The following is a 13523-nucleotide window of genomic DNA, read 5'->3' on the forward strand; positions in this document are numbered from 1 at the left end:
CTCAGGTTGGCCACTGTGAGACCAGATGGGCCGCTAGCCTGATCCAGAAGTCTCTTCTTATGGTCTTAGCCACACACTTGCTGCCCAGTCACCCCAAAGCTTTATCATTAGATTCTAACTATTATATAATGAACTGGGCTTCCTCTACAAGAAACGACCAAAGAACACTGGCCTACAATGCTCAGGATCCCATCATTTGGGATCTGGCTTCTTGCTGTCTCAGGAATGGCCATTTACTTCTGTACCCCGACACGGATGGTAGAGAATAGGCACTGGACTATAAGGGAGGGGGACTACGGGGCCACACTCTTCTCCAGCATGAATCCCCCCCCCCCAAGGTTCGTCGCAGATCCCTTCGAAGATGCCGTACCCAAAGAGTCTTGTGCTCTGATGTTGGCGCCATTTTCAATGAGCAGCTGCACAATTGCTTCGCTCCCAGCACAGGCCGCAAAAGATAGAATGTGTTCGCCTGAGGAAAGAAACAACCAGGGAGTTTAAAAGGGGGAGTAGACGCAGGTGGCGCTGTGGGTTAAAGCCTCAGCGCCTAGGGCTTGCCGATCGAAAGGTCGGCGGTTCGAATCCCTGTGGCAGGGTGCGCTCCCGCTGCTCGGTCCCAGCGCCTGCCAACCTAGCAGTTCGAAAGCACCTCCAGGTGCAAGTAGATAAATAGGGACCGCTTACCAGCGGGAAGGTAAACGGCGTTTCCGTGTGCGGCTCTGGCTCGCCAGAGCAGCGATGTCACGCTGGCCACGTGACCCTGAAGTGTCTCCGGACAGCGCTGGCCCCTGGCCTCTTAAGTGAGATGGGCGCACAACCCCAGAGTCTGTCAAGACTGGCCCGTACGGGCAGGGGTACCTTTACCTTTACCTTTAGTAGCAGGGGCACCATGTCAGATTTCCAACAGTTCATTTTTTAAAGGGAAAGAATAGGTGCCATAGCTAACACACATTACAGAACGACAAACCCCTGTGTTGCAAACTTAACACAACAAACAATACGAGCAACACGCAGACCAGTATACTAGATAGCACTGTGATTCTTATTGCATAATATACATGATTTAATAACAAAAATAAAATGTGTGCACTTGTAAATTCTCTGATATATTTGAAATCAATTGAACACACGTCTGTAATAGATGCTATCCTGTGAGCTAAGCGGTAAAACTTTTTAGGCGTCCATGGTGCCGAAGTAGTAGGTGAATAACAACGGACAGTGATCCTGGATAATCTGACTGTTTCGCTGGAATCTTCTTCAGCACAAAAAGTTTTACCGCTTAGCCCACAGGATAGCATCTATTACTTTGTTTCAACCATAGACTTATTATACTTCTACGGACTTTCAAAGATTGACAGACGTGTATTCAGTTGATTTCAAATATATCAGAGAATTTACAAGTGCATGCAATTTTTTTTGTTACTAAATCATGTATATTATGCAATAAGAATTACAGTGCTATCTAGTATACTGGTCTGTGTGTTGCTCGTATTGTTTGTTGTTGTTATAGCTAACAGACAGGCACAGTTACTTGGGTTGTAACACCAGCACATGGTGAATTTCCCAGTTTACCGAGAATGGTTAGCTTCACGAGAGTGATGAAAATTTTGTTAGAGATTCCGACCCCGTCCCTCCTACAGAACTATATTTCACAGGGTTCCTTAAGTCGAAGGAATTGCTGCTACAGTAGCCTGCTGCCCCAATGGACTGTGATATCACAATACAGACAAGTGCGCCTAAAAGTGCCAATTAATTTTGGCTGGCAAGTCCCTTGCTGAATACAACATAGAGTTACAACAACTTCAGCAAACATGATATGCCAACCATCCTAGACCATTTTATCTCATTTCAAGAAGTCAACACTTCTGTGGGGTTTCAAGAAATTACAAAATCAATTTCACAGGAAGGTAAATGCCCTTCACTCCTCCCTCTAATTAAACTGTGACCTATGCGGTTTAAAAGAAAGACAAAATATCCTTTGAGACTGCAAGCTGAGGGCTGAAACTCTGTTTGAGTGAGAGTGGCTCGATAAGGGAGGCAGAATTAAGAGACGCCCATCCTTTTTCATGTACTGTCTCTGGAGTGTTACAATTTATTCCGAGTGAAAATTAATGAAGGCTCATTACCAAAATGCTTGAAAGTTGATCTACTAAGCATGGTTTAATTACTGCCTGAAACAGGTAGCTGGGGATCCATCTAAGCATCGCACGGCAAATCCTCAGCTCTAGTGAAGTCAGCTGGGAAATTCTGATTTATATTGGCTGGAGATTCAGTTCGTGAAGGAAAAGAAAGCTTCTGAATAAAGATATACTACCATGGACAAGGGAATTGGGAGATGAAACAGCTTGTTAAAGGGCTAGAGCAACATTTTATCAGAACTGCAAGGGAATTTTGAAGAACATCGCAACGGCTAAGGGCATATTTACACTGCAAAGCTGTATCTAGAGATAAGCCTCTTTCTGGTCTGTATTAATTTCATACGCATCCATAAGTCTGCTCCATGCTCCCCACCCTCTTAAAAAAAAATAACCTGCATGAAATCCCACATTTCTTTATGTATTTTAACCTTATTTTCTTTTTAAAAATTGTAAATAAATGCATTTTAAAACACATTTTGACACTTCTTTTGAGCAGCAAACTGCACCCAAACATTCAGGAAGTGCAAGAGATGCTGGTTAGCCAAGTCCTGATCCACATTTTGGCCCAGGAACTGAGGTTCTGGTCAACTCATACCGGAATTTTCAAAGACCAAATTTCTCTATGCACACTGGTTTTAGACAAAGTTACGTGGTTTCGGTGTTTCATTGCACCAGAAACGACTTAGTCATGCTGGATACATGACCCAGAAAAACTGTCTGCGGACAAACGCTGGCTCCCTCAGCCTGTAAAGTGAGACGGGCGCCGCAACCCCAGAGTCGTCTGCGACTTGACTTAACTGTCAGGAGTCCTTTACTTCTTTATTTTTCAGTGCCAAAGAATCCTGGGAGTTTAGTGAGCGTGTTCAAAGGCCCTGCTAAAGACAAGCTAGCTCACCCCGCTCCTTAAAATGACAGCTTCTTGGGGCAACGGAACGGCCAATAACACCAGTCAAGTTTGTGGGCAGATAAGTCCCATTTATCTGAGAACCAGGAAGCTCCAATCTCATATGTCACCTTTCTAAGTGGCCTCTTAGTCTCTGGCACCTTTCTGCCTCCTGCGGCAGTATGAGCATAACACCAGTTTAGGTAAAGGTAAAGGGACCCCTGACCATTAGGTCCAGTCGTGACTGACTCTGGGATTGCAGCGCTCATCTCGCTTTATTGGTCGAGGGAGCCGGCATACAGCTTCTGGGTCATGTGGCCAGCATGACTAAGCTGCTTCTGGCAAACCAGAGCAGCGCACGGAAACACCATTTACCTTCCCGCCGGAGTGGTACCTACTTATCTACTTGCACTTTGACGTGCTTTTGAACTGCTAGGTTGGCAGGAGCAGGGACCGAGCAACGGGAGCTCAGCCCGTCGCGGGGATTCGAACCGCCGACCTTCTGATCGGCAAGTCCTAGGCTCTGTGGTTTAATCCAAAAACAGAGATAATGCAGGTGGGTGTTTGGAGTACAATTTACACCATATAAATGTGCACTGCCCTCATCCGGCTTGGGCTGTATTATATTCATGACCAGCTGTGCCCAATTCTTGACATTAATTCCAATGCATGCTTGATTGTACCATATTACTCTTTGTTTACCTTGGGTCGGCCCTGAGGAAGAACCAGCAACCACAGCATCTCCTGAAGTCTCCCCAGCCTGGATCTCCAAATGGATTCCAAGTCCACACAACCAAGGTTCCCCAACAGGAACCCAACTACCGATCTGATTTACTAGACAGTTTCAATTAATCTCTCTCTTTTGGTCTCCTTTTTTCTCTATTATTGAAGAAGAACAGGATATTTTAATGCCACCATCATTGCGGAGGTGTCTATGGGGAGGACAACCAAGGTTCCCCAGTGGATTCCCCCCATAGCAACAGTGCTCAGTACCAGTGGAGCAGTGGGTAGCAGCAGCAGCACCATCTGACCAGTCCATTGTGAACCACTCCTGTCTTCTATAATAAGAAGTCTAGCCACTTTATCTCGTGAGCTTGTTAAGCAAGGGTGAGCAGAACTGTACCTGATGGAATTCCCTCTTCTACGCAACTGTTAAAAAAAGATACGCCAAGAGTTCTCACCTCCTTTGCTTCTGGTCACCCTGGGGCCAGTTTACACTTTCATGCTCGCAAGATGTGGCAGGTGCGGACCCTCCAATTCCAGGGACAGTCCTGGATTTACAGAAGCCATCCCAGTTTCTGATTTGATCACAGAATGCCCTGCATTTCCTTCATAAGAGAAATGTTGGATGGTATGGTAGGACGTCCCTATTTTCATGAAACATTAGGGGATATGGAGTTATGCAACCCACGAGCCAAGGAGATAAGTAACTAGTGGTACCTCGGGTTAAGTACTTAATTCATTCCGGAGGTCCGTTCTTAACCTGAAACTGTTCTTAACCTGAAGCACTATTCTGGGTTAGCGGAGTCTGTAACCTGAAGCGAATGTAACCTGAAGCGTATGTAACCTGAGGTACCACTGTATACGATCTTCAGAAGACATCTGAAGACAGCCTTGTATAGGGAAGTCTTTTTTTAATGTTTAATGTTTTATTATGTGTTTATATATGTTGGAAGCTGCCCTGAATGGCTGGGGCAACCCAGTCAGATGGGCAGGGAATAAATAATAAATGATGATGATTAGGATGATGGAATAGGACGTCCCTATTTTCATCAGTGAAAAGTTGGAGGGTACGCAGGTGTGAGTTGCTCCTTCACAGATCAAACACCACAGACAGAATCTCCATCATCATAACACCTCAAACATACTGGTTTCCAAAATAATTGCCAACTCAGAATGTGGGCCGTTGATGGCTGAGACACTAGACTGCAGCTCACTTCTTACTGAGGAGGCATATCAGCTGTCGGTGAGGACCCGTGTGACAGAATTCTCCATTTAAAAAATCCCTCCAGACAGAAAAGTAGAATGTGAGGGGAAGAGTATCCAGACTCCAAACATACCGAAATAGATAAGGTTGTCACTTCTGCGCCTGAAGACGTATCCAGTGGCTCGCGGGCTATTAATATCTGCCCCCTTCTCAAGCAAAGCTTTCACCAGCTTTAGGTTTTTGTTCACCACAGCTATGTGAAGAGCTGTCTCCCCTGAAATACACAAATGTCTGCTTACATAAGGTTCTCCATTTCCTCCAGTCTAGAAAGGCATCGCTAATGAAAACTGGGACCCACAAATCCAGCTAGTTTGTGGGCAAATAATTGATGAACAACGGCAAGTTGTGCTTTACACAAGCCTGACATCAACTAAAAGTGATTACATTCAGAGAAGCTCATCTGAGTTACCTGCAGAAGAAAGGGGTATTGAACCCCTGAGGCAATGCTGATGAATGCTGATTTTAATGACAAATGCAATTGCAATATTAATTACCGATAAATTAAGCAGCTCATATTCTCCCTCTGACCATTTATATTCAAGAGTGCTTTGATGACTCTGTTTCTGCTGCTATTATATTCCATCTGGAATTTATCCAATACCATTTCATCAAAGAGGAAACAGGTGTAATGTTGTAGCTAAGAGCTTGGCGGGGAAATCCCTGTTTCAAATCCTGCTGTTATACTGACCCACTTTGAGGTTATAGTCTTTAGGCTGCAAACCTTGGAGTAACAGTGCAACTCTCATATTTCTATTCAAGGATTGCATCCCAGGCCTCATTGAACTCAGTGGGACTTACTTCTGAGTAGATATGCATAGGGTTGCATTGTTAAGAGTATCTGAAGTAATCTTTGCAGTAGGGCTTTTGCAAGCATTTTGAGAACACCTTAAAGAACTATATATTTAGATTCTCAAACCTTTATTGACGTAACACTATATATCAAAGGGATGGGAAGATCATTCTGTTTCTGGACCCTACCTCCATTTATAAGTCTGTTCTTGTCCTGTTTCCATATTAATGTTATTTTAAATAAAAATCCACATGAAAACTCTCATTTAAATTTGTATTTTTGAACGGGCTTCCTCACATAGTAAGCATTTTATCTATAAAAAAATAAAATGTATTTGAATGTTTTTTTTTGAGCAGAGAACTCCGCCAGAAATTTCAATAGTATGAAATTCTAAAAACAATAACCCTTTGTTCCAATTTACGCATTGATCTGGGAGGCATGAATCATGCAATTTGCAAAGCCCAATTAAATTCCTCAAGCATCTACATTATATAAATGCAAAGTATTATTATTATATGCCAGTCAAGTATACTGGGCAGCATTAGACTTGAACCATAGAGCTCCAAGTTCAAATCCCATCTCAGTCATGAAGTTCACATGGTAACCTTGGGAGAGTAGCTATCAGTGACCTTAACCAGCTCTGATAGCTCAGTCAGTGGAGCATGAGAATCTTAATCTCAGGATTATGGGTTTGAGCACCACACTGGGCAAAATATTCCTGCACTGCAAGGAGCTGGAATGAACAGTCCCTTTCAGTTCTATGATTCTAACCCCTAACTTCCAGGTCATTCATGAACAAGTTTGAAAACACCAGTCCTAATACGGGATCCTATTCTAGGATGCACACTAAATTCATACAGAACACTAGCCTGACCTGCCGGGCTGCAACATGGCCCCACAAAAACCAAATATGCACCCTAGAACATGTATCCAATGCAGGGCCAAGTCATGGAACTGTAGAGTTGGAAGGGACCCCAAGGGTCATCTTGTCCCACCCCCTGCAATGCAGCAATCTCAGCTAAAGCATCCAGGACAGATGGCCATTCAACCTCTGCTTAAAAACCTCCAAGGAAGGAGAGTCCACCATCTCCCGATGGTTCCAAGTCAGACGTAACTAAATTATTACACACAGACAATGGCAATGTATAGCTTCATAAATTGTTGTTTATGATCAAACTCCTAAATTTGCACTGGCTCCACCTAACATTGGCCTTCACAAGGGCATGAGGACACGAGGACAAGGGTGTGAGATGGACATGAGGGGAAGGTTTTCTGGGCCCAGGTTATGGATCTGGCAACCCCATTCTGGCTTTGGTTTAGACACATTTTTATAGTAAATATCACTTGTTCCGAGTGCTGTCGTAGTTTTATATTTAATAGATCTCATGAGTGTTGATGTTTTATTCACTACTGTTTTATTTATATTGCGAGACACTTTGAGAGCTTATTGCAAAACTGAATTGCAGGATATGGATGTCTCTAATAATAATTACCTGTGTAAAGTTCTGACGTCATAGCCTCGTTCACTAGTTCCGGAGCTGCATCCATCAGGAGTTGGGCTGCTTCTAAGCTATTATACAAGGCAGCTACATGAAGAGCTGTCTCCCCAACAGCACCTAGAGAAACCACCAGATATAGAGAATATATGGCCACATGTTGTCAATTCTGCCAACCTGCTGAAGGCGCTCATAGAAGTTACGAGAAGTCGGCTCACCCTTGCCGGTAGACACTATTGCAGGCCAGTGCTCCTCCCACCTGCCACGATCTGGTGATGGAGGTCCCACTGGGTCACTTCATGGGTGGCGGGCAAGGCTCCTGAGCCTAGTTTGCTGCCCAGCAGGAGGATTCACAAACTTAGCAAATCGCAAGCAGACATGGGGGCAGGCCACTCCCAGGGGGCGGACCAATGGGGCTTCTCTTGGGTCCATGCTCTGGGAATAAAAGGTGGCCCATTCCTGTGTCAACTACCACTTCTTTGACGGCTCTCCCACCCTCCCTGCCTGTCTGCTTGGTACACTGTGCTTTCACCAACCTTACTATGGACATTGCTGGTCGCCATGTTCAGGACCAGGTTGACATTTTCCCACTTGGCGAATTGGCTGCAGCCCTGTGGTTATTGCCACCATCACAGCTTTGGCGGTTTAGGCATTGGGTAGGCATACGCTTGGACAGAGGGCAGGTTGTAGCCTCTGCCTGCCTCTCAAAGAATGGGGTATCCTGTTAAAGGGATCCAGAGGAGCTGCTTCCATCTGGACACCCAGGGGCCACAGCACTCCCCAGGTGCAATCCATTGCAGGAGTTAAATTTTTAATGGAGGTCAATAACTCCCTTGCTTCCAGTTGACCCCAAAATTAATTCCTCCAGGGAGGCAGGCCAGAAATGGTTGGTTCTACCCAATGCCTATGCCAAATTTCTTACATCTGTAGTCAATAAAGTTGTGGCCTGATCTGACCCTAATGTAAGTTGCCATGCCTCATTGTTTCACTGTTTAAGATGGGCAGTCAAGTGATGGGGGCACCTGGGCATGCAGCTACTTCAGATGTGTTTCGGACAGGAGATGTGAAACATTATATTGTGTATTGTAATTACGGGTGTCTGCAGTTTGTGTCATTGGTTTTTATAGCTGAAAACTGCTTTGAAGCCTATTCTGGCATTAAGCGGTATATAAGTAAATCAAGTTTGTTTTGTAGTAGGAGGACCAGGAAGCACATGGCATATATACTTCCTGTTCCTTCTGCCACATCTGAAGCCATCCTTGGCCTCCTTCAACCCAAGAACTCATTTTCTATCACTGTCTCCCTTTTACTCCTCCCCTCAAGGTCCTTGTGCGTTATCTTAGCAGGCAATGTGGACATGATGAGAAGCATGGATTCCATACCTCTCTCGTGAATGTCGCAGCTGTGGCTGGCAAGGAGCTTCTGAATGGCAGAGACATCGTTCTCCTTGGCAGCCAGGAGGAGGGGAGATTCCCAGATCCTGAAACAAGCAGAAAGCAAAATAAATTCAGAATAATGTGCATTACAACCCACATGACCCATGGAGGAGGATTTTTTTCATCACATCAGCAAAGTTGTCTTTCAAAACTAAGACAACCGTCTTTATCAGCAAGACAACTAAAAAAAAAATGCCCTAGAGATATCAACAGACACATCCAAGAGGATCCCGCTTGCAATAGTTGATCTTCAACCAAAGGCCTGCAGGGTTTTCAGAAAAAGAAAATAATAATTGTTCTTGCACGGTGGTAAAAGTTACACTGAAGGCATGAAATGCTAACTCAGCTAACAACTTGGAAAGTCTTCATTCCTCTATTCCACAGCATCTGTTGGTAAGACTAATTACCATCAATACAAGGCAAAAAGTGATATTTCAGTAATGTTATTTTTAAAATACTTTTTCTGGTACACTGCCCTCATTTACACATAACTCTAAGCCAAACCATGGTAAATGCGAATGTGCGTGCATGCAGCTACACAGGGAGTAAATCACTGCTGTTTTGCTCCTCTCATGGTCCTCCTGCTGCCACACTATACCTGGAGCTAAGCCATGGTTTGTCACTTAGGATTATGTGCAAACTTGGGGGCAAGCCAGCTGCTGATACAGGCAGGCAGAGACTATGAAGAGTTAAATTCAGGCAGAAATATCTGTATGTGTTTGTTCTAAGACATGCCAGCAGATCTGCCCATCAGGGTTCAATCCCTGGCTTGGATAGCCAACAAAGGTCCTCCCAACATGCTTCCAACACACAAAGCTGCAAGAAAAGGTGAGCAGCTCTCAATGAAGACGTGTCTCATTAAACTTATGTAACAATTTGGCTTTGAAAAAGGAGACACACAGAAAGAGAAGCCGCCGGGGGCAAAGAAGGAATTCAGAGTATTATTAATAGGATTCAAATCAACCAGAAAGGTTTCCTGTGCAACCTCTCTTGAAACCAACAGGAGTTCAGAAGGCTCCAGCGGTGTTCTGGCCCAGCCATTCAAGGGGCACAAAGTTCTGCAGAAGTTCACGGTGCCCTGTGTCCTCCTTTAACTGGATGTGAAACATAATAGGAACCAGCTAGAAAACAGAAAATCCTTTCCTTTGAGAGCGAGTTGAGGAATCTTTAGAGGGGAACAAATGGACTCCTAATTTGTGCCTCCAAAGCGTGCTTAGAGAAAGGGATTCAAGACTATTGGAGGCACCATATTGTAGGAGCCCTCCCTCATCATCAGGTTCACAGCTGTCTTTATAATGCCTTCGAAGAATGCAAAACCTTCCAAGTATAAGAGACAGGGGGAGCAGCAACGATCCTCTCTCACACCTGTAACACACCTGTGCATGGCAGAGGTTTGCAAGTGCACACAATGATGCTCGATTAGAGGACAGAATAGGGGGTCCCCAATCTGCAAGGAGGAGCAGCTGTTTGCCCTGGCCCATTTTGTTATTTGCCCCACAGCTGGCTCTGCCTTATGTCCAAACTTCACTTGCCTTCCAATTTAACTTGGGAGGATTTCTACACCATTTCAGAATTTGCACATGTGTGACTTGCTAGTCTTCCTTTTTTTTTTTTAAATTGACAGGTTACTGATGTGCGCAAGTACATCTGCTCTGGTTAGAACACCGCGCAACGGTGATGCAATTGTATAATGGCATCACGGGTCCTTTTCGCTTGCTGTTTTAATCACCGCAGACTGCCAAGAATTCCTAGAAGACCTCTTCAAACTTGGCAAATGCCAAATGCCAAAACATTTCGCTTCATCCTTGATTATTTTTCCTATAATAAAATCATTAGTTGTTCTGTGGTACTTTGGCTCACGTTCCCCGTTGTGTTGTGTTGTGTGTGTGTAACATCTGTGTGTACCTACACATATGCACGTTTTTTATCTGAGGGTTTTATTAATGGGCATTGGGATCAGTTAGTCCCCGATAATAGTAATTAGGGGGTAATGGGTATTCCCAACTGTGAAGAAAAATTTGATTAAAAAGACACAATGGTTTATTTCTGTTGATGTAGGAGCTAGGCTAGGAATACTTAAGGTTAAGTATGACACTTTTATTCATATCTCAATGAGGTTTTCAGCCGAAGTACACGAATAAGGTATCAAGTGGGAACTAACACTGGAGCTCATTACAGACTCCAAATACCAGCTATCCTTATTATATTTTCACATAAAAATGGGGTAATTGTCAAATGCACCTTAAAAAATCCAGCTATTACTTGACCACACTATTATATAAGAAAAGCATTTTTTGAAAATAATTTGTTTAAAAAATTATCGTATTTTTCGCCCCATAGGATGCACTGGCCCATAAGGCGCACCTGTTTTTTTTGGGGCGGGGGGAAATAAAGGGGGGGGAATTATTTTTCCCCCAGGCGTGGGGCTGGGGCGGGGGAAGCCCGAGCTTCCCCCGACCCCAGCCCCCAGAACAGGCAGTTCTCCGCAAGCTGGGCTCCCATGGCTTGCGGAGAACTGCCTGTTCTGGGGGCTGGGGTCGGGGGAAGCTCGGGCTTCCCCGCTTCGGCATGCAGGCAACTCTCCAAAAGCCATAGGAGAGCTGCGCGAAGCCCGAAGCCTGGGAGGCGCTGAGCTCAGCGCGCCCCCAGGCTTCGGGATGCAGGCAGCTCTCCGAAAGCTGTGGGAGAGCTGCGCGACTTCGCGCAGCCCTCCCACGGCTTGCGGATAGCCCTGGAGAGCAACTGACCCCTCTCGCTCTCCAGGCTTCAGCGAAAGCCTGCATTCACCCCATAGGAAGCACACACATTTTTTGGAGGGGAAAAAGTGCGTCCTATAGGGCAAAAAATACGGTAATACACACACACTACGAACAGCTAAACTTCCATCTATAGTATCATTCACACATTGGCAAAGGTTTATACATAGCTCTTAATCTAATGGTTTGTCATGGGCTAGCTGGATGCAGAGGAATGTTGGGAGACATCAGCTGGGGAACCCCCCAAGGGAACTCCCAGGGGAAGAAGGCTCAGAGCCAGGGGGTTGGTGGTGGGACAATAATGACTAGTCAGAGGGATAAGAGGAAGAAGACTGGGAAGAGCTGGTGTCAGAAGCTGAAGAGGTAACAGGGCTTAGTGAGCAGAAAGAAGATGGGGCAAAGAGCAGTCTAGAATCAGAGGCAGAAGTAGAGGCTGGAAAAGAGGAGGATCAAGAGGCAGAGATGAGGCAGGCTGGTGAAGAAGCCAGGGTGTCTCCCCTTCCTGTTGCAACCAGTTCCCCTCTTATCTGGCCTCCCAGAACCAGAAGAGGCATAAAGAGGCAGCAGCAAAGACAGGCAAGACGACGGACACAGGATAAACTGGAGAGGGGAGAACCATGTATACCACCTTGAGTTCCTTAGAGGAAAGGTAAGGGTAATAAATGCAATTTAAAAATTAATAAAATCCGTGAGTCAAGGGGAAACTAAGGGAGAGGAACAGTGTATCCCCCACCACCACCACCATGCAAATAGACTCTCAGCTCATCCTTTTGTTGCGGCTGGATGATGAAAATGATGCAAGAAGTAATAATTTGTTCTAGATGAATTCATTTATGTATGTTAACCATCTATAGTTGCCACTGAGTTCACGGCAGCACGTGCATTAAAATGATATGAACACCCAGCTCAATAGCGGTGGCTGCATGTTTCCACCTCAGTAAAGGTAAAGGGACCCCTGACCATTAGGTCCAGTCACGGACAACTCTGGGGCTCATCTCGCTTTTTTGGCCGAGGGAGCTGGCATACAGCTTCTGGGTCATGTGGCCAGCATGACTAAGCCACTTCTGGCTAACCAGAGCAGCACACGGAAATGCCATTTACCTTCCCACCGGAGCGGTACCTATTTATCTACTTGCACTTTGACGTGCTTTTGAACTGCTAGGTTGACAGGAGCAGGGACTGAGCAACGGGAGCTCACCCCGTCGCGGGGATTTGAACTGCCGACCTTCTGATCGGCAAGCCCTAGGCTCTGTGCTTTGGACCACGCGCCACCCGCGTCCCCTATTTCCACCTCAGTACTCCCTGCTAAAAAGCACTGCAACATAAAGATCTCTGTTGCGTTCTAGGGAGCTGCAACACTTGGGGAGTTGTTAAACTGTGGGGGCAACCCTCAAACTAAAGGACACCTGGCAAATTTAAAATCTAGGTGCCAATCAACCCTTTCAGGGAGAATTAGAAAACTTGTTTAATTTCACTCCTGTCAATAAGGCGCGAAAAAAATGTATTTCATCTTGGCCGTTTCCCATATGGAGATTTCTGATGGCAGAATGCCAGCGTACGATCTCTTGGAGTGTGGGAATAGCTGGAAAATGTCAAGGCCCAAAGCCCAGCAGGAATCAGCTCCTGTGCTCACACGACACCAAGGATTACCTCAATTAAGGAAAACTTGTCTGTCTGAGGGGAGCTGGTCCGCCGGAAGACAGAGGGCACAGCCCCAAGTGCCACACTTCAGCCAATTTTAATTAAAAACCCTGGGCCCAGATCCAACAAATGCCCCCAAATGAGGAAGTGAGGCTGGCACCAGTCTTGAGGCAGAATCACTCACACCAAATGGAAACAGCTTGGCACCGATTCATGGCATCCTTTTCCCTCCTGCTATGAACTATCAGGGCTTGTTATGTTTTATTTAAACTCCTGCTGCCTTTTGGAGGGAGCTGTTTTTGTTTATTTTATGGATGCAGAAGAGAGAGAATATTACTGGAAAGGAAGGTGTAGCCTCATGAATGTCGTGAAAGGAAGGTGTGCGGAAAACAGACACAG

At 45.4% G+C, this 13523-nt stretch overlaps 1 protein-coding gene across 2 annotated transcripts in view; it reads right to left on the reverse strand.

Annotated features, from left to right (window-relative positions):
• The window catches only part of LOC307206283 (transient receptor potential cation channel subfamily V member 6-like), a 71429-nt gene that overhangs the window by 22688 nt on the left and 35218 nt on the right, over positions 1 to 13523 (reverse strand). For both annotated transcript variants that reach the window (XM_079959355.1, XM_079959356.1), the window contains exons 2-5: positions 8674 to 8771; positions 7289 to 7411; positions 5079 to 5219; positions 371 to 469 (exon numbers count right to left, since the gene is read on the reverse strand). In XM_079959355.1, coding sequence (XP_079815481.1) covers positions 371 to 469; positions 5079 to 5219; positions 7289 to 7411; positions 8674 to 8771 — 461 coding nt within the window. The remainder of the gene's footprint in view (positions 1 to 370; positions 470 to 5078; positions 5220 to 7288; positions 7412 to 8673; positions 8772 to 13523) is intronic.

This window comes from Podarcis cretensis (genome assembly GCF_951804945.1).
Source record: "Podarcis cretensis genome assembly, chromosome: 17".
Classification (NCBI taxonomy): domain Eukaryota; kingdom Metazoa; phylum Chordata; class Lepidosauria; order Squamata; family Lacertidae; genus Podarcis; species Podarcis cretensis.